The 25190-nt window shown below is 37.1% G+C and overlaps 1 protein-coding gene across 7 annotated transcripts in view; it reads left to right on the plus strand.

Moving 5' to 3' along the window:
* BICC1 (BicC family RNA binding protein 1) overlaps positions 1 to 25190 on the plus strand; it is a 329904-nt gene that overhangs the window by 261348 nt on the left and 43366 nt on the right. For all 7 annotated transcript variants that reach the window (XM_055274350.2, XM_055274351.2, XM_055274352.2 and 4 more), the window contains 2 exons: positions 22105 to 22184; positions 24038 to 24196. In XM_055274350.2, the coding sequence (XP_055130325.1) occupies positions 22105 to 22184; positions 24038 to 24196 (239 nt within the window). The remainder of the gene's footprint in view (positions 1 to 22104; positions 22185 to 24037; positions 24197 to 25190) is intronic.

Genomic DNA, 25190 nt, shown 5'->3' on the forward strand with positions numbered 1-25190 from the left:
GAAAAATAGTATGCTTCCAATAATGAATGTACTCTAAAAATATATGGTAGTTACTTTTAAAATATTGGAGATATTGGGAAAAATTATTAATATATATTTTTTCTTTTAAGTGCTGTTAAGACACAAGTCACTGTAGCTGATAGCATGGGTTAGTCAACCTTCACAAGTGATTTTAAAACTGTGAGAGTATAGCCATAGCCCTGAGCTTTTCCCAAGACAGCATCCCAAAGAACAAGTTAAATGTGATTTAAATGGAAGAAGAAAATATTTTGAGGTACAAGTGGACTCAATAAATTTAGGAATTACTATATTTGAAGGAAAAAAGAAAGCACAGTGATTCCTACTAATGGATTGTGCTACACTGACCATTAGAATTACATACACAGGAGAGATCCTGGAGGAGATAAGTTCTGAGTACAGACTATTGTTTATATTAAAGGACAAGATCACATGCTGGTGATCTGTTAACCTTTGGATTGCTTTTTCTACAGTGTTCTTTCTTAAACTGTGGAGATCCCCATTGCTCCACCCAAAAAAGAGAGAAGAGTAATGAATTTTGGACCTGGCATGTTGAAATTAAAGAGCATGAAGAAAGTGAGAAGTTGTTTACTAGGTTTGAGACTAGCTGGGAGGCTCAGAAGAGAGGCCTAAACTAGGAAACCAAAATTGGAAAGAATCACAATACTGGGTAGTAAAGTTACATGAGTAGACGCCCTAGGCAAAAGACCTGGAAGAGAATAATGCCAAAGGGGTCACTTCTAAGAGCAGAGACAGAGAAGACAGGAAACTGAGAAGGAATATCAAATGAAGACTCACAGGCATGGAATTGCTATACATTTAGTGGTGTTGGGGGGCCCTCAGAAGGTACAGGTACAGTAACACATACTGATGTTTACTTACACTTACAATGAAGTAGGCACTATTGTCAAAACCATTTAATGAGTGAGGAAACTGAGTTCACTTCAGTAGACCCAGGACTCATACCTGTATTACTCTGAGAATAGCCAGTTGCCTATATTAGGCTTTTGAAAGCTTAATTAGACAAATGATGAAACAGAGAGCTAGACATGACAGTGAATTGGCAGAAACACTTTCTTCAGAGGCCCATAATCAGCTTACATACCTAGAGACCCTAGACTGAGCCATAGAAGTGGAAAAAAGTCTGATTTATATGACTGGAGAAAATCCTATACTTGGAATGCCGTACCCTGTTCTCGACACATTATTGGCAGAAAGATACATATCAAGGAAAGGACCTGAAATTCACTTGTGGATGAAAAAGCAAAAGAAATAAATGTGTAAGGCAGTAAAAGTATATAGAAAGTGAAGGTGATACACATGTATATGCTGACATAACAGAAGGAAAATGACCTGAGTAAGCATAAAACTGATGCCAGAGTCAGGAAGAGAAACATAAAGCCTGGAAATTGATCACTAATTTCCTTCCTTTTTTTTATTGTTGTTGTAGGCTTGACATTTTCCACTTTCTTTCTCCTAAAACAAGAAAGGGGACAAGTTTTAGATTTTATATCTTTAATTTTCTTTAATTCTTGCCTAACAGTGATAAAAACATAAGACCAGTGGGCTGGCCGGGCGCGGTGGCTCACGCTTGTAATCCCAGCACTTTGGGAGGCCGAGGCGGGTGGATCACGAGGTCAGGAGATCGAGACCACGGTGAAACCCCGTCTCTACTAAAAATACAAAAAAATTAGCCGGGCGTGGTGGTGGGCGCCTGTAGTCCCAGCTACTCGGAGAGGCTGAGGCAGGAGAATGGCGTGAACCCGGGAGGCGGAGCTTGCAGTGAGCCAAGATTGCGCCACTGCACTCCAGCCTGGGCGACAGAGCGAGACTCCATCTCAAAAAAAAAAAAAAAAGACCAGTGGGCTGAAATTCAGGGACACTGAGGGAATGAAAATAGAAAACTAAACCTGGATAAATTCATCAGCATGTCTGGGAATAATCAACAGGTTATATGAGAAACAAAGATTTTAGTAAGTTACTAATCTGGAATAATCAAGGTGATAACTATGTAAATTAGGAGAAAGTTTGAATCTAAGAGCTTGTATTAAAAGAAAGTTTTCTTTTCCTCTTTTGGGTTACATAACCAAATTATGGTCTAATATTCCTAGGGAAACTAGTTTAATAATTAGTTGCTGCAGTTTTGTAGGTAGTATGGTTTTTTTTGTTTTGTTTTTTTTTTTGTTTTTGAGACAGTCTTGCTCTGTTGCCCAGGCTAGAGTGCAGTGGTGCAATCTCTGCTCACTGCAAACTCTGCCTCTCCGTTCAAGCAATTCTTGTGCTTCAGCCTCCCGAGTAGCTGAGATTACAGACGTGTGCCACCATGCCAGGCTAACTTTTTTTTGTATTTTTAGTAGAGATGGGGTTTCAACATGTTGGCCAGGCTGGTCTCGAACTCCTGACCTCAGGCAGTCCACCCACCTCAGCCTCCCAAAGTGCTGGGATTACAGGTGTGAGCCACCATGCCTGGCCTGGTAGTATGTATTTTTAAATGTGTGCAAAGTGGGCTTCCACAGGACCTATGTTGTTTGAATAGGACCTCTCTTGCCTGAACATTTTTATTTACATTCATTCATCTATCAAACATGTTATTTAAAGTAAAGGTGAGCTCCAGCCTCACACAAAATTTTTATATTATTATAAATTAGTGAAGTTCACATTAATGAGGTTGTACATGATAAACTCCACTGTGAGTCCTGACACGTGTACCCTGTCAAGACAGGAGAATCCCATCAATATCTAAGATTTCAAAACTTAGCAACAATTTTGGACAGGCCAAATCATAAATGAAGTAGTCTAACATTTTACCAACTAAAATTTTGTATTCTAAGATGAGGACTCAGGGCAAAAAGGCCTTTTCTCTTGTTCTGAACAGATACTTCTAGTGCTCTGCACTTACTAGTAATCATGTCAAAAAAGCTGATGCCAATTTCATTTTTCCTCTTAAACTCACTCTATTAAAGGAAAAAAGGTTCTGTTAAAATTTAATCAACAAAAGCAGGTGTTACAGGGAGGGGTAGATTCGTTGAAAGTTGCCAGTGAATCCAAATACTCTCTCTTTTCCAGGCACACAATAAAGTTGGTCCACAAGGGCACATGAAATCTTTCCAGCCCACAATCATATTAGAATATGCATTGTGTTACTGGAAGCAGCACAGAAATATTCCCTTTTGGCTCACTTCAGTTCTTCGTCACCCGCTGAAGCTGCCTCCTGCTGATTCGAAGGTCTTGATAGTTTCTGGCAGGACAGTGGTATCACTCTCCAATTATATTGCTGCTTAGCATCTGGTAGTTGCAGAGGAGGTTTATACTGCATTATGTTCCAAGAAAACCCAATCTGTGAACCACATTAAGGCCAAATCTAGTCTTGGATATAGTGCCATGGGGTGGGGATGAAAAAGGGATGGCAGGGATACTGACTGGCAAAAAAGCTGGAACTTGATGGAATAACATATTAGAAGAATGACCCCCATGTGTGTATTTTTATTTTGTTATTTCCCTAGAAGTATGTGGGAAGGGAGAGTAATTAGGGGGTGGGCACAAGAGAAAAGCATACACTTTTCTATTTAGTGATATAAATAATAGTAAAATTTGGATAATCTCCTCAACTGAAGGATCTAGTTCTCAACAACAAATGCTTATCAGGAATGATTTCAGCAAGATAGCAGAATAGAAGTTTTCTATCATCGTCTCCCTGTAGAAGTACCAATTTTGATAATCACTTATGGACAAGAGTACCTTTGTGGGAGTCTGAGAGTCCAGCAGAGAAGTTCCAGCTCACTGCTGGAGCAAAAAATTTAAGGAGAGATGCATTGAAGAGGTTAAGAACATTTTACCCATGTCACCTCTCCTGTAAAGCAGCACAGTTCAGTGCCAGGAGAGACCCCTCTTTGCCCATGATTCTTCTCACAGGCGGAAAGTTAGTGTTGTGAATACCCAGCTTTACCAGCTGTGTAAAATGCTGTCCAAGAAGCTCACCTCTTTTTTGACCCACTGAGAACACTGGAGGAGATTAGCATGTCTGAGTGGCTAAAAGTAGGGAAAGGTGGGGTTGAGGGGAGCGGCAGAAATCACAGCAGATAGGTCTTAGAATTCAACAGCTGTTTGTATCCGACTGGTTCCATCTCAGACTCCATTAGGAGGTCTGCCCATGAGCTAGTTGGAATGCCTGACCTATAAACCCAGCCAATTCCATGGGTGCCCCCATGCCCCACATGCTTCCTCCCCCACCCCTCCTGTGGCCAATTCCGATGCACATTCCTTGGGTCATGAGTACAAGCTTTTACAGGTCGTTTGTAGTCACATGTAGTCAGTTGGCTTGACTCTGGGATTGGAAGAAGGTACATAAACTGAGCATTTCAGGGCACTGCCCTAGGGAAAGCAAATGAAAGGCTCTCAGCACAAAGCCTGGCTTTGTGAGATTGAGAGAAGGTACACAGTCTTAAGAGTTACCTCCCAAAAGAAAGCAAAAAGAGTGGAGGGAGTGCATTCATAGAAAATATCTGAGAGAGCCTCAGAATTCTAGCCAGGCTGACTGGTGAAGGAGTTCCTCTCCCCAAAGCTAGTCAGTAAAGACTGGAGATGACTACTATTTTAGTTGTGAAAACAGCAACAAAGGACTTCACAGAACACACACACGCAGAAACCCGACACCAGCAAAAGAACACAATAATTTCTCAGTAACCAACCCCAAAGAAGTAGAGGTCTACAAATTGCCCGACAAGGAATTTAAAAATAATTGCTTTCTAAGGACACTTAGCAGGCTACAATAAAACTCAGTATAAATCTAAATAAAATAAAATCAGTGTAAATCTAAATAAAACTCGGTGTAATCAGGAAAACAATATATGAACAAAACTAAAAGCTCAACAAATAGATATACATCATAAAATAGAACCAAACAACTTCTGATGCTGAAGACTGCAATGAATGAAATGAAAAATGCATCAGAGAGAGTCAGCAGCAGATTTGATCAAGCAGAAGAAAGGATCTGTGAACTCAAATACAAAGCACTTGAAATTATCTAGTCAGAGAAGAAAAAAGAAGAAAGCTTATGGGATTTGTGGGATACCATCAGGAGAAATAATATATGCAATATGAGAGGCTTCAAAGGAGAAAAGAAAGAAAAGGGCAGAAATCTTACTTTAAATAATGGCTGAAAACTTCCCATATCATGGGAAAGATATGGACATCCAGGTTATGAGGCTCAAAGGTCCTCAAGCAGGTTCAACCAAAATAAAACTTCACCAAGACACATAATCTTATTGTCAATAATCAATGACAGAATTTTTGAAAACAGCAAGAGAAAAGAGACTCATCACACATAAAAGAAGACTGTCAGTTAGACTATCAATAAGACTATCAGCAGGAATCCCATGGGTCATGAAGGAGTGGGATGATATACTCAAAGTGCTGAAAGGAAAAAACTGTCTTTCAATGGTACTTTACTCAGCAAAGCTGTCCTTTTTAAAGGAAGGAGAGATAAAGATTATCCCAGACAAACAAAAGCTAAGAGAGTTCATCACCACTAAGACTGCCTTACAAGAAATGCTAAATGAAATTGTTCAAGCTGAAATGAAAAGGCGCAAATTAGTAGCATGAAAATATGGTATTTTTACTCCCTGGTCAAAATAAATATGTAGTCAAATTCAGAATACTCTTAATATCATAATGATGGTGTTTAAATTCATTTTAACTCTAGTATAAATGTTAAAAGACAAAAGTATTAAAAATAACTATCGCTACACCAATGTTAATGGATACACAATATAAAAAAGTAAATCATAACATCAAAAACATAAAATGTGGAGTAAAAGTGTAGAGTTACCAGCTTCAAATAGACTCATAACTATAAGATGTTTTGTGTAACCCCATTGTAACATCAAAACAGAAATCTGTAGTAGATACACAAAAGATAAAGAATCAAACCATACCACTATTGAAAATCATGAAATTACAAAGGAAGATACCAAGAGAGGTATAAAGGAACCAAACAACTACAAAACAATCAGAAAACAACAAAATGGCAATAGTAAGTCCACAATGGAATGTTATTCAGCCTTAAGAAAAAGGACATACTGCCTTTGTGACAACATGGATGAACGTGGAGGACATTATGCTAAGTGAAATAAACCAGACACAAACAGACAAATACTGCATAAGATAACTTATATGTCACATCTAAGAAAGTTGAACTCATAGAAACAGAGAGTAGAACTGCAGTAACAGGGATTGAGTGTGAGGACAATGGGGAGATGTTGGTCAAAGGATACAAACTTTCATTTATAAGATGAATAAATTTTGGAGACCTAGTGTACGGTGTGGTGACTATAGTTCACAATATACCCTTGAAATTTGCTAACAGGGTAGGTTTTAAATGTTCTCAACACACACACACACACACACACACACACAGAGACACACACACACAGAGGTCAGTATGTGAAGTGATAGATATGTTAACTTGATTGTGGTAATGGTTTTATAATGTGTGTATGTGTGTGTGTATATCTATATATACCAAATCACAGTATATACCTTTAATAGATATACTTTTTATTTGTCAATCACTCCTAAGTTTGAAAACTCACCATTTTCAAAGCAGTCACTCCTTTCATGCCCACATTTCATCAGGGAATGATTTTGTCCCATTATTAATATAAGTACCATTTCCCATATATTGTTTGATTTAAAGATTTCTGTTTCTCCCATGTTTTCATTGTGCAGTCTGAACTACTATTGGCCCAACTATATTTACATAAAGAGTTCTAAACTTAGGGATCAATTATTGTTATTTTTGTTTAGAAAATATTTTTCATGGATATCAATGGCTTTTTCTTTTGAGATTCTACTGTATTCATATAGTGTACTTTTCTACCTGTACCTTACTTATATTTTACCAGCTAGGGAGCTGAGGGGAACTCAAAATATCCGAGACTTTGGGCCTAAATTTCTAAAAATGGTCATTAAAATAGGAAGTATTAAAGGAGTGTAGGTTGTGGACTTTTGCACTGATTAGCATGAACATTTGAAAAGCGTAAAAGTAGTGCTACAAAATATTTCAGGTTTACATATCTTTATTATATGTTCAGTCAAAGCTATCAAAATTGGTTCTTACAGTTTCAATTATAATTGCAAAATAAAAATTTTATAAAATTTTCTGAGTAATCTTTTATAATCTTTAGCAGATATAAGTTCATTTAATTTATTTAGAAGTGTTGCACAAAACTCCTTTGCTATATTTTCTAATATGTAAGTATCATTGAGAGGCTCTGCTGTGAAAAAATATATATTGTAGAAATGTTAGGAATTTGTGGTAAATTAGTCTTCACTGATTTTTCAGGTTTTAGAATTTCTGTTGCAGTCATAATATTCTAGTCTGACATTTTTTCTTTTTTTTGAGAGAGAAACAATGAGATTATGGCAAAGTGAGTATGTCTCATTTTTTATTGCTTTTCATCAAATGTTACTTTCTCATAAACTGCAGAGTGAACCTTTCTCCACCAAGTAATTATGCTGATATGTTGTACATTCTTAATACTCCTTAAAAGTGAGGGAAAATAAACATATCAAATGTCAAATAGCATATAAAAATTTCTCTACTAATCTAAGAATAAGAGTTATATGTTTAGATTCCCTTGATCATATATCTCTTTATGAGGATGGTACCAACAACCCAATAGAAATTTACCATAAAAAAACACACAAACAGTGATATAATACAACTAAGACATTTTATTATAATTTATACTAAAACCATAATAAAAAGGTTGTTTATACTTAATGGGACAATCCAGGGAGGGGAGGAATACAGGGCTGAACACCAGTTGATATGAGAAGGCTCTGAGATTTTGCTTGTTAAAAGTCACTCTGCACCAGCATATGATGTGTCTGCAATGCTGTTATAAATGCCATCTTAGGCAGATTTGACAGAGGGATTCGGAGGTTATGTAGACCTGTTGGGCTCTGCTAATCAGAAAACGTCTCTAAAAAGATATAAGAAGAAATAAGAGCTGAAATGGTAACTATTGTCGTAATCCTTCGTTTAGTTACTAATAACTAACATTTATGGAGTATTTACTGTGTCAAAGACACTGCTAAGCCCATTAGATTATCTTACTTATTATAATTTAATCCTTATAAGAATCTATTTCTATGGACACCTACTTTATTCCATAGCCCATGCTAGAGATTGAGGATTCAAAAAATTAAAGTTTCCTGACTTAGAGTCAGTTCACAGAAGGACCCACTGAGAGAAGTAGGGTGATTGCCCAAAGAAAAAGTGATTGAGAATGTTAACAGTTGGTGGCTGTGCCAGAGTCTGAAGGGCTGTCATGGATATGCTAAGGGGATGACATTTTTAATGTAGAGGAAGGGAGAATAAAGGCACAAAAATTAGGAGGAAACAGATATCAGTCACTCTAGTGAAATCCAGATAGTTATCTAATGCTTGTGTTCTAAAACTTGGTACATAGTCTGTTTTGTGAGGGGTATAAAAACTGGGCACAGTGTCTCCCATTAGATCACAGGGCCTACAGGCTGACGACGGCAGGTATGTGGATAATGGGGTAGCATGTAATAGGCCTTTTAAAGGAACAAGCAGTGTCACGGGAAACCAGCAGAGGTAGAGATTTACTTTGCACTGGAGGGACCTGACAAAACATGACATTGTGTTAACCTTAATGTGGTGAGGATTGGACAGATGGAGCCAAAATAATAGTGCAGTATCCGGTGGTTTCAGGAACAGAAGCATGAAGATAGGAAATTATAGGACATTTTGGTGCAATGGTGAGTATCTTGGTTTGGTTGTAGTGTGAATTTTATGAAGGGAAATAATGGAAGAGAAAGCTAAACAGCTGGGCACAGTCCTGATCATGAGGTCTTTGAAAACCACAGCAGACAGTTTGCAATCTTAATTCTATGTAATTGGGAAATCATTGAAGGCTTTTGGGGAGAAAGATGGTTTTAAGGAAATGATTTTTTAACAGGTCACCTTTGCTTTTTGATAAAATAGTTTTCTCTCTGTCACTAAAAGTCTGTCAGTTTAGATGATAGTTTAGGAGGAATGTTACATAGAAGAAAGCATGCCAGGAGTGGGAAGTTTTTAAATCTGTGCTCATTTACTGGCTTGGATCATGGTGTCATCTTCACTGTGACTCCAGTTTCCAGGAGTGTCTGGCCCACGGTAGGCGTTTGGTGAGCCTTGGGGAAGGATGTAAAGGACAGATAGAACTTCAAGTTCCATTCCAGGTCTGAAGTTCTTTGATATAATTCCAGAAGTTAACATAGCTTCTAAAACAAGATTTCATACAAAGATCTAATTCCAATTTGTAGCCAAAGCATAACAGTTGTAGAATTTTAACTCCAATAAAATACACAAAATTTTTTTTTTTTTAAAAAGAGGAAGAGTTAAACAACAATTAGATTCATTTGTGGCTTCTCTCCCATGCCTCTATTGTTACTGTTTTCTCGTGTCTCTTATAATAGTAACTGAAAGGAAGTGAAGATTATCTCAAATTTGGTGTTGTCCTATTGATTAGCATTCACGTTTTAAATATAATTGCTGACATTATATTAAAAAATATAATTGTTGAAAATTTCTGAACCAAAGATAAATACCAGCTTGTAGTAATGCCAAACCAAAATTGAATCCTTTGAAGGTTTCAAGATCTGTTCCCTGAATGTCTGAAAAATTCCACACTACTTACAGCAGGACTTAGCTTTCTTAGCCTTTCTGAGAATCAGTAGATGCACTCAGAAAAGTTTACCGATACACATGTACATAGTCTTTGGATGCAGTTATAGGCCGGTTTGCTTACAGGCCCTATGAAGATAATCAACAGACGTCCCCACCCCTCAGTTGGAAGCGAATTCAGTGGTTACAGAAATCTCACTTCAATATATTTGAAGTTGTCGCAAAAAAGATGTGTATGGCGTGTATCTTTAAAACAATATTTTTTGAGATGGAACATACGAATAAATGCCTTTAGAGGTAAAAGTTGTATGGAAGCCAAGAAAATATTAAAGAAATTCAAAAATGCTGCTGATCCACACATATTTCTCAAAGGTCCTATAAACATTACACCACATTTATTAAAGAACATTTGAAGGTGCCAAGATACTTCCAGTAATAAGCGTGATTATATGATTAAAATGTATTTGCATAGCCTTTGGGGAAATGGAGCGGGGAGACAAGGAGAGAGAAAATAAAGAGGAAACTGCATTAGTGATTCTCTGCCATAGTTGTGAAGTTGACTTGTACTGAACAATAAGTTAGAAAAACACCAATTTTTCTAAAAAAGTGTATGCTAAGACCTAAGGAATATTATTTTTAATGTATCTAAAGTATGGAGTCGACCCCCTAAAAGTTAGTGCTTCTGTGGAGAAAGGAGACCAACACAAATCTTCACCACCCCAACCCCTGCCCACATACTTTCTCATTAAAAGAAGAAAGGAATTGGTAGAATGGGTGTTGTATCAGTCTCACTCTGCCAGAAAACAGAGTTAACTCCAAATGGTTTAAGAAACTCTAACAACAGGGCTGTTTACAGTAGACAGGGTTAAGTGAGCAAGCAATGGATATTAATAGATGATGAGGCACAAAAACTGGCAACAGCTGGAAGCCATTATCATCACCCAAGGGCTGAAGGGGCAAGGGGAGGACAAGGTATTGTGGGAGCCCAGTGAAAAAGGAAACTGCCAAGAGACTACTCAGTGGAATTGTAGTCATGGAGCCATGCAGCCACTGCCAGGGGTGCTGGTCCAGCTTGCTGGGCACAAAGCAGGGCAGAGCCAAAGACAGAATAGCCCCAGGGCAGGGGCAAATGGCCCATAACCAGGTACCGTTCTCAACTCTTGGACTTCTCTGCTGAGAAGATAAAACATCTTTTAAGTTGCCATCCTGGTGAAACTGTTTGTTACGAGGGTACTGTTCTGTGAGGTTTTTATTGCTTACATTAATAGGCGGCTTAATCACACCCTGAGAATGATACCCAAATATTGCTTTTCTAAATGTCCTTGTTTGGGAGACATTGGAAAATTCTTTAAAGAAAGAGCAGTATACCCCCACTACCGGATTGTCCTTTTTTTCCATTTATTCCAGAAACCATTACTGCAGGAAAAGAGAGATGTTGCCGTAAATGTTTGAAAGAATTCCTTGAGTAGTTAGTGGTGGCCATAAACATATGGCCTTCACTAACTATTTGCCCTCTGTTCCAACCTTGTCTTTCCATGACAGTTAACCCCATCATTATGTATTCCTGCTCCAGTTTCACTGGGGAATTCTGTATTCAGAGCCAAAGTATGTCAGTAAAATATTAAAAGTAACAGCACAACAAATAAAAAGAGATAAAGTTGAGAAACTGCATGGCAAAAAGCCTGTCACAGAATTGTAGAGAAGAAAGAAGGAACTTTTTTTTTAGCTAATTGAGAAAGCGTTGTTGTCATTATTGCTAACATTTAAAGGTCTCAATTTTTAAGGGAATTCTTGAAACATTGTACTGGGGAAAACAGGAAGTTCTGACTTGAATACATTTTGTTTTAAAGTAAAGGATGTAATTTGAGTGAATTGATCTCAGACTTTACAGATGATCTTCTAAGGTATGAGTATTTTTTCTGCATTATAAAAGTATAGTTGTTCATAATGGAAAATACAAAAGAGCTTAGAGCATAAAATAAAATAGAAATTACCTGTGACTGTTGCTTAGAAGTAATCACTATTAATTTGGTTTTCTTCTCTTCTTAATATATGTGTATTCTTAAAATTATGACATTGTGATCCTTCATTGATATTTCCAAATTACTTTCCAGATTTTCTCCACTGGTTTTTATTTCCACCAAAAGTATGGGAATTTAAACTATATCCTTGTTGGGCTTGAAATTTTAAAGACCTTTCCCGATTTTATTTTAAAAAGTGATTTAGTAAGGTTGAACTTTATTCATAGTTATATATTTATTTATCATTTTGTATTGAATTATTTATCCATGTCTTTTGCCCATTTCCTTAAGGGACAATTAGTATTTTTTTAAATTATTTTTAGGAGCTCTTTGTATGGAAAGAAATTTCAGAAGATCATCTTTCGTGTTAGAAAGGATAGGACTAATTGGTCACCCTTATCAGGTGATTATTTGATGCAATTTTTGATGCCTTCTTGCTTTTAGAAAAACCAATTCTAAAGGACTAAGCTCAAAATTTTTGTTATTTAAGATATTTAAGGGCTGGGTGCGGTGGCTCATGCCTGTAATACCAGCACTTTGGGAGGCCAAGGTGGGAGGATCACTTAAGGCCAGGAATTCGAGACCAGCCTGGCCAACATGGAAAAACCGCATCTCTACTAAAAAAATACAAAAATTAGCCGGGCATGGCGCGTGCACCTGTAGACCCAGCAACATGGGAGGCTGAGGCAGGAGATTCACTTGAATCTGGGAGGCGGAAGTTGCAGTGAGCTGAGATCGTGCCACTGCACTCCAGCCTGGGTGACAGAGCGAGACTCTGTCTCAAAAAAAAAAAAAAACAAAAAAAAACATTTAAGCAGGAACTTTGCCTTTGAATAAGTGCTTGATGAATTCTGACTTAGAAATTGTTAGGTCTTAGGTAACTTTTAAGATATTATTCTTAAGAAAAATAAAGGATTGTTTTGAAGTTATTAGACAATTAAAACTTTATTCCCATCTCCTCGCCCAAAGATATAAATCTCTTAGGACTGACAGATTAGGATCCTTCATTTCTACTTTATGAGAAAAACAAATAATACACAGTTGGGGTGAGGAATAATGCACAGTTGGGGAGAGGAATAGGCATATTGTGCCAGTATATGTGGCTTCATGAAGAAACTATTAACAGCTGTTGTTAAGCTAGTCTGTAGAAAGTGGGAGTGAGAAGAAAGCAGATAGGCATTTTCCAAGTGATAATTTTCTTTAAGGACCACTTACCTAATATTAGGCCTTTTTAATTTTTGTGAATATTACCAACCTTGAGATCACGAACAAGCTTGAAACACAGTCTTTAGCACACAGAGTCAATTGAACCTATAATTAGCTGCTCTTTAGTGTAACATAGAAAAGTTATATGTAACAAGTGTAACATACAAAACAAAGATGAGAAAGGTAAAGAATTTTAATGCCAGTCTTAAGTTGCTAAGTTATTTTTAGAATCAAATTCCTAAAAGTTTTGCTGTTTCCTGATGTACCTGTAATTGTTCCTTGAATCTCTTCAAGAGACAGATTTTCCGGTTTCTAAATTCTTATCTGAGTAGGTCAGACACAAAGAGATCATGTATATAGTATGATGTGGTCACCTTTTTATTTATGGGACTTTCTTAGTCTAATGTGTGTGAACTCTTAAATGCATAGTGTCTGACTCTGTAACAGCAACCAGCAGTTGTGTGTTAAGATTTTTCACGAAGAGTCCCAGCTGTTGCAAAAAGGAACAATCTGCCCTGGCCACAGATTACAGTGCTTTGGGTTTAGACTGCAGGGAATACCTCTGGGACCTGTCATGCACACTGTGAACATCAGTATTCCTGGGAGAGAGAAGGCAGATTAGTCACTTCTGGCTCTTAGAAGTTCTTGCATAACTTGCAGTTATCTCAGTACAATTTCCTGGGGATGCTTTATCCTGGCATGTGCCCCCTCCTTTATCAAAAGGACCATTGAGTATTGGACTGGGATGCCATTGCCATTGCAGAGGGCTGGTATTGTTTCCTTCTCTTCATCCTGGATCCTCGCATTATTGTTTTTGCCATGTGGGGTGTCTTGGCTTCATTTCCACCATCGCAAGAGTTGCCCATCTCCCACTCATACTTATGTCAACGACCTCCCTTGCAGTAACCTAGCACTACCCATGCTTTCTGTAGAATTGTTATATACAAACCATTCTAATGATTCCAGATTTCCTCCTGGCACTTCATTTTCTTTCCTCCCCTTCCCAGAATCCTCTTCCTTATCTCTGGAATATGGAGCTCAGATGCCAAGAGGCTGCGGGAAACTAATTGAGTTAGGCTTTGTGTTTCTTTCTTTTTCCACCCTCTGTGTTCCAAAGCTGGATTTCTCTTATGCTTTGGATTTTTCCCTGCCCTCCTCCTATCTGAACAGCAACTTTCAGATTATGTCTGGGGTTTAGTTTACACTGTATAAGACAAAGTGGTTTATAAGATAAGGTAGTTTATCCTTTTCCAATTCTCACACTCCTTAAATACATCTGTTGTTGATTATTTCATCTGGTATGCCTCGATTTTTGCTTTCTACTTTGTTTGCATTTCATTGTTCTTCTCTGAGATTATTTCTAGGCTTTTTTGCTGAGCCCCCATAACTCTGTTTCTGATTAAGTAAACAGCTTTGATAAGTCACAGTGGAATCTTAACACAAACTGGCATATGCACAATTTACCTCTTTTCTCCGTTAAGCTGCATTTCCTCCTGAAGTTGAAAAGTCAGTGGAGAATAGTTCTAATAGCCCAGCATCCTTTTATTTTAAACTCTTCCATTGCTGATTATATTGGAAATACTGGTATTCCATCACCAAAAGCTCTTATTTATCTTCCAGCTAGTTTTGAATTTTCTCAAGTTGGTAACTCTTTTTTATCCAGTTGGTAAACCATTCACAGGCTCCACCTTGGTATGTGAATGGACCTCCCACCCTTTCCTTGCATTCAGCAAGAACCTGCCTGAAGTATTCATTACTGTAGCGATGAGGGCACCTGCTCCCCAATCATTGCCAAAAAGAGAGCTGAAAATGCCTAAGGAATTTGCCAAACTTGCTTTCTTACAATTCGCTCACGTCACTCCTGCCATTATCATGTCAAAAATACTCTTTCTCCGTTAAATATTAAGTTTCATTTGGAAAAAAAAAGAATCTTGATAGGAAGTTGCCATGGGACCTCACTGTGTATAGGTTGATATGGATACTAATGGTAACATTAATCTCATGAAAATTAGGTTTTTGAATTTAAAATACATTTGTTTTTGCACTGCTTGCTGTCTGTTCCTCTTCTCTTTTAGTTGACTAGTAAGGAGATTATTTTTTCAGTTTTAAAATAAGATATTGGCTGGGTGTGGTAGCTCATGCCTGTAATCTTAGCACTTTGGGAGGCTGAGTCAATGGATTTCTTGAGTCCAGGCGTTTGAAACCAGCCTGGAGAATGTAGTGAGGCCCCCCAATCTCTACAAGAAATTAGCCAGGCATAGTGGCCCGTGCCTGTAGTCCCAGCTACTCAGGAGGCTGAGGTGGGAGGATCGCTTGAGCCTGGGAGGCCGTGGTTGCAGTGAGCCGAGATCACACCACTGCACACCAGCCTGGGTGACAGAACAAGCCTCTGTCTCAAAAAAGTAATTAATTAATTAATTAATTTAATTAAATAAGATACATAAAGATGATTTTATGCTTTATCCTAAAGCAATGTACAGGTAAGCCTTGAACAAGTGGGGTCAGGGATGTTGACCCACCACACAAAAATACATGCATAATTTTTGACTCCCCAAAAACTTTATTAATAGCCTGCTATTGACCAGATGCCTACCAGTAACATAAAAGGTTGATCAGCATATATTTTGTGGGTTATATGTATTATATATGGTAGTCTTAACAATAAAGTAAGCTAGAGAAAAGAAATTTTATTAAGAAAATTAGAAGGGGGAGAAAATAGATTTGCTATTAAGTGGAAGTGGGTCATCATAAAAGTCTTCATCCACATCGTCTTCACATTGAGTAGCCTGAGGAAGAAGAATGAGGGGGAGTTCATCTTGCCGCCTTAGGGGCAGCAGATAAATTCCGACTATAAGTGGACCTACATGGTTCAAATCCATGTTGTTCAAGGGTCAACTGTATTTGGTGTAGGGAAGGCCTAGAACAGATGGGTTTGTTCTTTATCCCAGTTATATTACCTGACATGTTATGGCTGCCCACTTACGTTTTGCTTTAACTATGTGTGGCTTGGGCTCTTTTACTCCCCTCTTGAAATATACTTTGCTCTTTTATTAGAATTCTTACTGTCAAAGAACATTCCTTGAAATAATCTGGAATCCATCTCACTGGCCACAAAATAAATGTAAAGTGCATAGGCTTCTAGTCGTCCTGTTTGCTCTTTCAAAATCATTTCCAGTCAGGCTTAATAAGTCAGTTCAGGTGCTCTCCATCTCTTGGTAAAGTATGTATTTTCACTGTAAAAAAATGTGATATTGGTAGGTTATTTGGCCCACGTACAGTTTTTGTTTAAAAAAGAAAGTCAATTTATTAAGAAGCCAGGGGGAAACATGGTTCACCATAAAATATGGGCAGTGGCCAGTTGACTATGAGTAGAATTCACTTTTGCTGATCACCAAAGTGACTTGCCAACCTAATAGTCATCAAAATAGAAGCCATATTAGATGGCTCAGATAGGGTTTGAAATAGAATCTTGTCTTTGTATGGGGTTGTCAATGCATTTGTTTTGTGCCTAAAAGCACATTATTCAGGAAATGCCACTGGGGTGAACACTGCCTTTCATCCACTTTGATACAAAAATCACAGATTCTTAAAATGTGCAAAATAAGAGGAAAGCCAGTTGTAGATGTGTCACCAGATTTAGGCTAGTTTAAGCTTCTTGGAAACATTTTAGATTTTAAGTGAGCTACCCACCATGAGTTATCAAAAATTGTAAAATAAGGTTGCTTATTAAAGAACCTTATAGTACTATTTTATACCAAAGAAATTTGCATTTATACGGAAATATAGCAGTGATCTAACTGAATTTCCTCATTTATTTTTTGAGGAAACTATACTTGAGTGATTCAGTGACTTTTCCAAGGTGACAGAGTTTGTTTATGGCTAAATTGTGATTAACTGTAGACACCACATATTTTTACCACATCATAAAGGAAATCTGTAGTCGATTGCCACGTCAAAGGCATTAAAAAGTAATACATTCTGTGTGATACATTCTGGCTTTTCCTAGCTTTTCCCTATATGATTCCAAGTGAACTAACGCCCTTGAGAAGCCTGGGGCTTTTTCTGACACTTTTTTTCTTTCTGAGATTTTTTTCACAAAATTGTAAGCCTAGGGCTACATTCTTTCTTACATAAAAATTTTGGCCATTATTACTTTGGAATACTTGCCGACTGTTGACATATTCCCAATGGTTGCAAAGAATCTCAGAAGAAGTTGGAGCTGCGCCTCAGTGTTTGTCAACACTGGCCATTCTTGACAGATCCAGGCCCCAGGTAATGCCCGTGTTGATTATATTGTTTCAGAAGTCAAGTGCTTTTGGAAGAAATTAACTTGAAACAAACGTGACAGAGCTCCACGCCAGGGGAAAGTAAATTCTGTCCACTCATCTGTTTGACAGTTTTTTTTGTGTACATAAAATGTACCACAGCCATCCAGACTTGAAGCCATTTATAATATATGGAACTTTTCCCCGTAAACAGAAGTACAACTCTGATAGGATAACTTTTGTTTTGTTTTTATTGTGAGTGGGAGGCGGGGAGGTGGTCAAACAAGGGATTTTCTGTTGTTTTCTGTCTCTAAATGTACATGCCGAGGGTGGAAGACATACTGTGAATTTGGAGGGGTTGAATCCTTTTCTCAGCAGCACTTAATCATGGAAACAGGAAAGTGGCTACAGATTGTTGATGAAAGATTGGCTTAAATTCATCATGTGTCTGTAGCACATTACTCTCTGTAGCATAATAAATGCAAATGGCTGACATGAGTATTTTCTGTAGATTTTGCTGTAGACTAGGAATGAAGTGGGAAGGAGGTTTAGGGGCCTGAAGAAAGAAGGAAGAGGCATTAAAATATTCACTAATGTTTCCAGGAGTGGGAATGTTTCCAAGGATGGAAAACCACAGAGTAGAAACCAGAGTACCAAGAGATAATCTTTTAAAAGCATAACTAAACTTCACATAAAGTCATAAAAACATTCAGTATTCTTACAATAGAGTAAGGTAGAGAAAATAAAATTTTAATTTTAAATATTGAAATACTTTATTGAAAATACGGTTTTTAGCAGGTGTCCTTATGACAATTGTTGCCTTGTTAAATCCTTACAGATATCCATATGAAAGTCACAAAAACCTTTGTGTTCAAAGGTTTAACATTTTTAAAAAGGGGAATTTTTTTCTCTTTGGCATTATTCACATAACCCATTTCATATGCATGTCCATTACAGCTTCCTATTACTTAGAGAAGGTTGGATTACCATCTGGTCATTTTCTCTTCATTAGGATGACACCAGAGAGATGTGAGCAGACGGGTAGGACAGGAATCTAAAAACCAAAAATTGAGGTGAATATCTGACAGTTTTTTTGTATTTTTAAAGAGGTGCTAAGATCAGAATATTTGAACTCAGAACTTTTTTGGAAAGTACAGCACACAGAGTCACCTTGGATGTGAGCTTTAGACTCTTTCTATAGACTTCCATCTCCTCTCTTTGTATTTAGCCATTTCCTAAATTATAGGTGCCATCTGTTCATTCAACAACAGCTTATTGACTATCTACCACTTGTTTGGCACTGTGGTAGTTACAAAACCAAGTTAAACATGACCCCTGTGTTCAGGGAACTTGAGGATTGGTTTTAAAGTAATAATTTTTTTTTAAGAGTAAATGTCTCAAAACCTTCATGCCTAAATTGAGTTCTTCAAAGCAATTAATTTTGGGAGGGAGAAGCTCTACACCTATTTCCTACTTTTCTATTATACCGTCTTCTAACCCTCTTTATAGCTGACTTTTTCCTCAATTTATGTTTATTAATGTGGTTAATACTTTGACTTTTCTCTGTCAAGTATTTGCAGAATGGGTCTAAAGGAAATCTTAATCCCTTGTGGTATTACACAGACATGTTTGAATTGTAAACTGTTAACAGTCATTGAAAAACAGAGACCTGTATTTCAGGAATTGAAATGAATAAATTAAGATCAACCTGGAAAAAAGGACACATCTTGTATGCATCTTTTAAGCAAGAACCAAAAAGGGAATGAAAAACGCAATGCTGCTAGCCACTTTAGCAATCTAAACCAGAATTTTGACGTTTGTTTTTCTCTGTCCTTATTAAGCTTGACTATTTGAAGAACTACTTTCCAAAAAAGCACTGATTCAGACCCTGGAGGTAGATGTGTTACATGTTGGTGACTGTCTCTGCATGCATGCTCATGTCTCTGTGCCCACTGATAATTTATATTTTTGGTCACTAGATGGTGCCCTTTCACTTTGAATGAAAGTGTATTTTCTGTTGAGGCATTTGCTTTTTATTTTGCTTGTTGTTCTGTTGATGCAAAGATGGTGGAAAATCATCTTCTTTCTTGATTTAAGAAAATCACATTCTGTCTTAAATCGGATACGAGGCTCCCTGTCGTGTCCTGTCCCTCTATGTATGCATAGGAATTTTAATGTGATTATCCAACCTGTAAAGTAACAAATTTGTAGATTGTCATACCACTCAAAACTTACTGTTAATTTATTTTGTGGGAAAAATACAAATTTATCCTATAGAAGCATTTTGTACAATGTGTATAGGACCAATACATAAATGACTACAATTGAAATATCTATGTGGTTCAATCTGCTGTTGTCTGTACTTGAGTTAACCATCACTTGGAAAGCCAATAAAATGCCAATTACTGAGTCCTAGAGGCCCAGAAACCTGTATTTTAACAGGCATGTTTTGAGAAACATTGGGCTCTAATCACCCACAGTAGTAGCGAACATTTTCGGTAGAGGTTAACTTCATTGTCAGCCAACAGTAACTAAAACCAATGTTAAGGATAGTTGAGAGTGAGATTTTGAAGGTAGACAGCTCTTTAAAGCCTGATTGAAGGTAGACAGCAACTTGAAAACCTGATTGAAGAGGGAATTAAGGAGGCTAGTCCCCACCCTGGGGCTTTGGCTCTGGTATCTCCTTCTACCTGGAAGGTTTCAGCTCAGCCAAGTATCTTACCTCCTTTAAGCCTATTGCCTAGCCAAGCTATTATGGACGAAATAAGAATTATTGAATAAAATGATCTGTCTGTTTACCTAAGTGTGGTAAAAGTTGGCTAGAGTATAACAGAGAAAGGGCAGTCCCGGTTCTTGTTAGGATGCATTAGAGAGCAAGCAATTGGAATGAGATGCTGTTGGGCTCTCTCCCAACTTGTGTTGGTCAGACACCCCTTGTGCCTTGCTGTTAGGCCCCTCATTTCATAATAACTGATGCTTAACATTTTGGAAAGTTTTAACCACTCTTAAGACCTTTGACCTTCACAGTGTCCCTGTGACAGGTTAAGTGTCAGGGGAGGGATTACAAAATAGGGTAAGGAAGGGTGCTTGAGACCAAGAGCAGCCACCAGGAGAGGGTGGGGGCTGGAGGTGGTGACAGAGACTCAAATTAAGCACAGCTGCTGGACATCTCCCCAGGAGGCCAGAGGCATTCCTGAACTCTGAAGCTTGGTGCACTGTTATTAACTGTGATTTCACCATCCTGGTCCTAGCAGTGGGTAGCTTTAAGAAAAATGGCTTCCTCCCTTCTTTCCTTCCTCCCTCTTTTTTGGTGAGGGGAGTGGCAATTGCCAAATTGCAACATAAGAATATGATATGCTCTCTGTGGCATTTTCACCTGGGCTGTGGGATGGGGGTGGGAGATGACAGTGTCAGGGGAGTATGTGTGGTTTAGATAAAATCCCCACCCAGTGATTCTCATTCCTTATCCTAGAGAATAGATGCTTTAGGAGTTAAAGGATTCAGGCAGAACTGGTGGTAAATTGTGAAAGGTGTGAAAGGTGTTCAGTAAACATTTACTGACTCTTTACTGACTGGATGCATAGTACAGGATATAAAAGACTTATCCAAGAAGTCAGTACATTGTAGGCACTCAGTAAGGTTGAGACATGATCAATGGTGGTGATAATCATAATGAATTATCTCTGTTATTCAGTTTTATCATAAAGCTAATGGGTATGGAACTTTTGACTTATCCTAGAATGATCTTGGTCTGTGTCAGGCTGACCTGTAAAATAAGGGAATACTTGGATTGCTGGGCAACTTGAAAACCCGATTGAAGAGGGAATTAAGGAGGCTAGTCCCCAACCTGAGGCTTTGGCTCTGATATCTCCCTCTACCTGGAAGGTTCCAGCTCAGCCAAGTGTCTTACCTCCTTTAAGCCTTTACTCAGATCTCCTTTTCTCTATGAAGTCTGATGCTCCTCAAGACTCTCTCATAGCTGGTACTTCCTCATCTTTTTGTCTTACTCTCTTTTTTCTTTTTTCATAACATGTGTGTTCTGATTAATTATTAATTAGGTAATTTATTTGATTAAATTACATTTTGTCTCTCTGCAGAAGAATCAAGTTCTTTGTGGACAGGGCTCTTGCTTCTTCACTTATCTGTTCTCTGTAGTCCCTGGAACAGTGCCTGGTGCATAGTAGAAGTACAGAAAAGATTTGGTGAATGAATGAGTGCTTTCCTGTAGAAAGTTTAGTGGCAGTAATAAACAGTATTAGTCACTCAATAGTAATTCTGGATAAATATTGAATTAAATATTCCTGAATGAAAGTTAAATATTTTTTTTTCTATTAGCCTTCACTGTGGTGATGTCTTTTAAATTAAGTTACTGCGTAAAGTGTGGATCCAGAGTTGGAAGACATTGGATTATAATGTCCAAGCTTCTGAGTGGTTTTCTGGGACAAGTTACTAAACCACTCTGTGCTTTAGTTTCCTCTGTAAACAACCTCATGAATCCGTGCTGTGGATTAAGTGAATTGATGCACTTCAACCCTTAGAACGGGGTGGAGACTTGTAGCAGGAGCTCAATTAATAAGTCCAATTTATAAAAAAAAAATTATATGATATTTTTATTTTGCAAGTATGTGATATACTTATTTTGAAAAAAAATGTAAATTTAAATGGTTTAGCCAATTTTAAGGAAGAAAGTCACAGATAAATGAAAACTTGGGCATTTTCCATATTCCTATTGTTATTACAATAACACACCTAGAATTTTATTATAATAATAAACTCCAACTGTTGAGTTTATTATGGAACCTCTTATGTTCTAAAGTCCATTTTAAAACAGAGTTTTTAAAACAATTTTAAACAGAGTTTGGGAGTTTTACACAAGCCTTTTATTTCTCATTTCTTATAGATCCCCATATTAAGGTTTCTGGAAAGAAAGAAGATGTTAAAGAAGCCAAGGAAATGATCATGTCTGTCTTAGACACAAAAGTAAGTGAATGTTAAGGACACTCAGATGTCAGAACCTTGTCTCTGCAAGGGCTACTTCATGCCGTTATGAAAGAACCATTTGGAGAAGAAAAACCAGGAGAAAGTAATGGTGGGTTTTAAAATAAGCACATGTGATTCTACAGTGGATGTAAAGTTCTGTTTGATATTTGAATAGGTTCTCTCATGCTGGGTAATTGAACTATACATACACACACACACAACTATATATACCTACATCTACATACATATATATGTATTGTGTATGTATGTGTGTGTATATATATATATATATATATATACATGTACATGTATACCATCTTCAGAAATAGAAATTGGCCCTGATTAATATAGAGTAAGTAATAAGGATTGTGGGAATTAGATTATTTGCTTTTATGATGTCAGTAGAATACCAGAATGATCTTCTATATAGCTCTGTGTTGGGTGTGTGTAATGGCATGAAATTTGATGCTTGCATGTGATCCGGTGATGTCTCTCTCTCTCTCTGTAAGTATATGTATAGAGAGATAACAGGGAAATTTCAATATGTAAAAATTTATACTCATTTGTGAGAATTTATTTTCTTTAACAAACACATCTAAATCACTTATTGTATACCAGGCACTTCGCTAAGTACTCTACATTTTACGCTTATTAATCTGTTTGATCCTCGTAACTGACTCAGCACAAAGGTATTAAGTAATTTGTTCAGGACCCTAGAGCCGGTTAAGTGGAGAGGTGGGATTCAAATCCAGGCTGTCTCATTCTTAACCACTTTGTCTTGCCACCTGGCATTTCATTAGAATGATCTCTGATCACTTTCTTGTTTTCATTCTTTCTTTCTGTTCTTTGTTGGTTTTCTTCAAAACGTTTTTTAAAAAATTACTCCCCTGATAATTATTAAATAATTTAGAATTTTCTTCAGGAAAGGGGGATTTTTTTGTGTTTTAAAGGTTAAACTGAAAGAACTAGACTTAAAAATCAAAATATATTTAATGGGCATAAATTTAAAACTTAAGAATTCACAAGGTTTAAAATTATTTTTAACATATTTTGATATTTTGATTTTACTTTTTAAAGACTGAATAATTTCAGGAACAGTCTTCTAAATGAGAAAGGATTTTATGTCAGTCTTTATGATTTTACAGCACTAAATTCCCCAAATTAAATATAGTCCAATATGACCACAGCATTTTTATTTATTATGTCTTAGAATTTTACATTTTGCTTTAATATAACTAATGTACTTTGAATTTCTTTATTTAAGCCATTTTGTGGCCAGTTATCTGCACTTTGTGATCTCTTTCTCCCTTCTTTCTACCAGCAAGAGTAATAGATCTACTTTGTAAAGTTCAATATATAGTAATATAGGAGTTGTGAAAGCAGTGATTGTAAAAACTTCCTTATTCACAGTTTTGAACTTTATTATTTCTAGTTTTGTATCATCTTAGTTATGCAGTCCCACTAGCATACATATCTTCAATCTTGTAATTGTGTTTTCATCTGTTTTTAGTTATTTGAATTAAATGTTTTATGAATAATGTCTTTAAAGACAAACTGAGTAATTTATTTGTTAACTGTAGCTGACTTTATTTAAAGACTTCTTTCCAAAAAATTATCTTGGTAAAGAGTATGTTTCTATTTCTTCTGACAAATCTATCTTAAAATGAGAATTTTTTTTATAATCAGAGAAATTAATAGCAGGAGAACACTTATAGATTAAGATGATCTTATTAAGAAATAAGATTTCCCACTGACTTGCTTTTTGTTAATACCATTCGCTTGAGGGAAAGGCATTTAGGATATCATTCTTTCCTTTTGCATACATCAAGTAATAATACATTATTTTCATATAGAGCAATCGAGTCACATTGAAGATGGATGTTTCACATACAGAACATTCACATGTAATCGGCAAAGGTGGCAACAATATTAAAAAAGTGATGGAAGAAACCGGATGCCATATCCACTTTCCAGATTCCAACAGGAATAACCAAGCAGAAAAAAGCAACCAGGTGGTTTGTCTTTTCACATGAACTTTTATGGGATGAATTACAGCCTTAATTTTCAGTTTGCCTATCTTTTTTTTCTGAGAGGTGAGACAAAAAAAAAAATCACATAGATGACATACAGTGTAGATTGTACAACTTGCTGCAAGGAAATTGAAGGTGCTTTGCTTTTTTGAGGAGATGAGTTGTAGATGGGCCCTAAACTCTTGATCTTGAAATCATTGATAAAAAATAGTGGAAGATGTAATGGCCACAAAACAAAACCTTAAAGAAAGGCCGAGAGAGCATATCATTTAGGACCTGGAAGCTTGCCTAGTCCAGGAACCTATCCATTGCCTGGTTCTGTCTATAGAGACCTAGAAGTAGATACCTCTGTGGCACACCAGATCACCTGAGGAGCAGTGCATTAGTACCTGACTTCTTACATTGCCTTAATTATGTCTCTGTAGTTTATACACATTTGTGCTTGTTCTTCTGTTTGGCAGCAAATGGAACTCACCTGTCCTCATGCAAGCAGTTTCAGTACTTGAAGAACAGATAGTATTATTTGTGATGTTTGGAAGTATTCTCTCTTCTAAACTAGTTACAATACTAGAAACTGTCAACCACAAAGATAAATAAGTAGTCTTTTCTCTACAGGGACTAATGGTGATAGTGGGATGTGCGCATAAGGGACTAGACAGAAAGCTATAGTAAAAAGAAAGACAATATTCAGAATACTTAAAAACTGGTATGGCATGACCATTGGCCCTAAGAACAGTGTCCTGGAGCCCCTGTACCCCCCACCACAATGCCAAGACTAACAACTTGAGTCAGTGGGTCATGGGAAGGCCCAGGAGATTTCAGAAGAAAGCTCCAGGTAGATGTTGGAGCAATGATTGTGCACCATCTGGTATGGAAGACGTTCACTATTTTCAGAAACTAGTGTAGCTCTGTCGTTGAATGTTGATATATATCTGGTATGCAAAGAGCTTAAGCAAAACGGAGAAAATGCAGTGAA

This window comes from Symphalangus syndactylus, chromosome 4 (genome assembly GCF_028878055.3).
Source record: "Symphalangus syndactylus isolate Jambi chromosome 4, NHGRI_mSymSyn1-v2.1_pri, whole genome shotgun sequence".
Lineage (NCBI taxonomy): Eukaryota > Metazoa > Chordata > Mammalia > Primates > Hylobatidae > Symphalangus > Symphalangus syndactylus.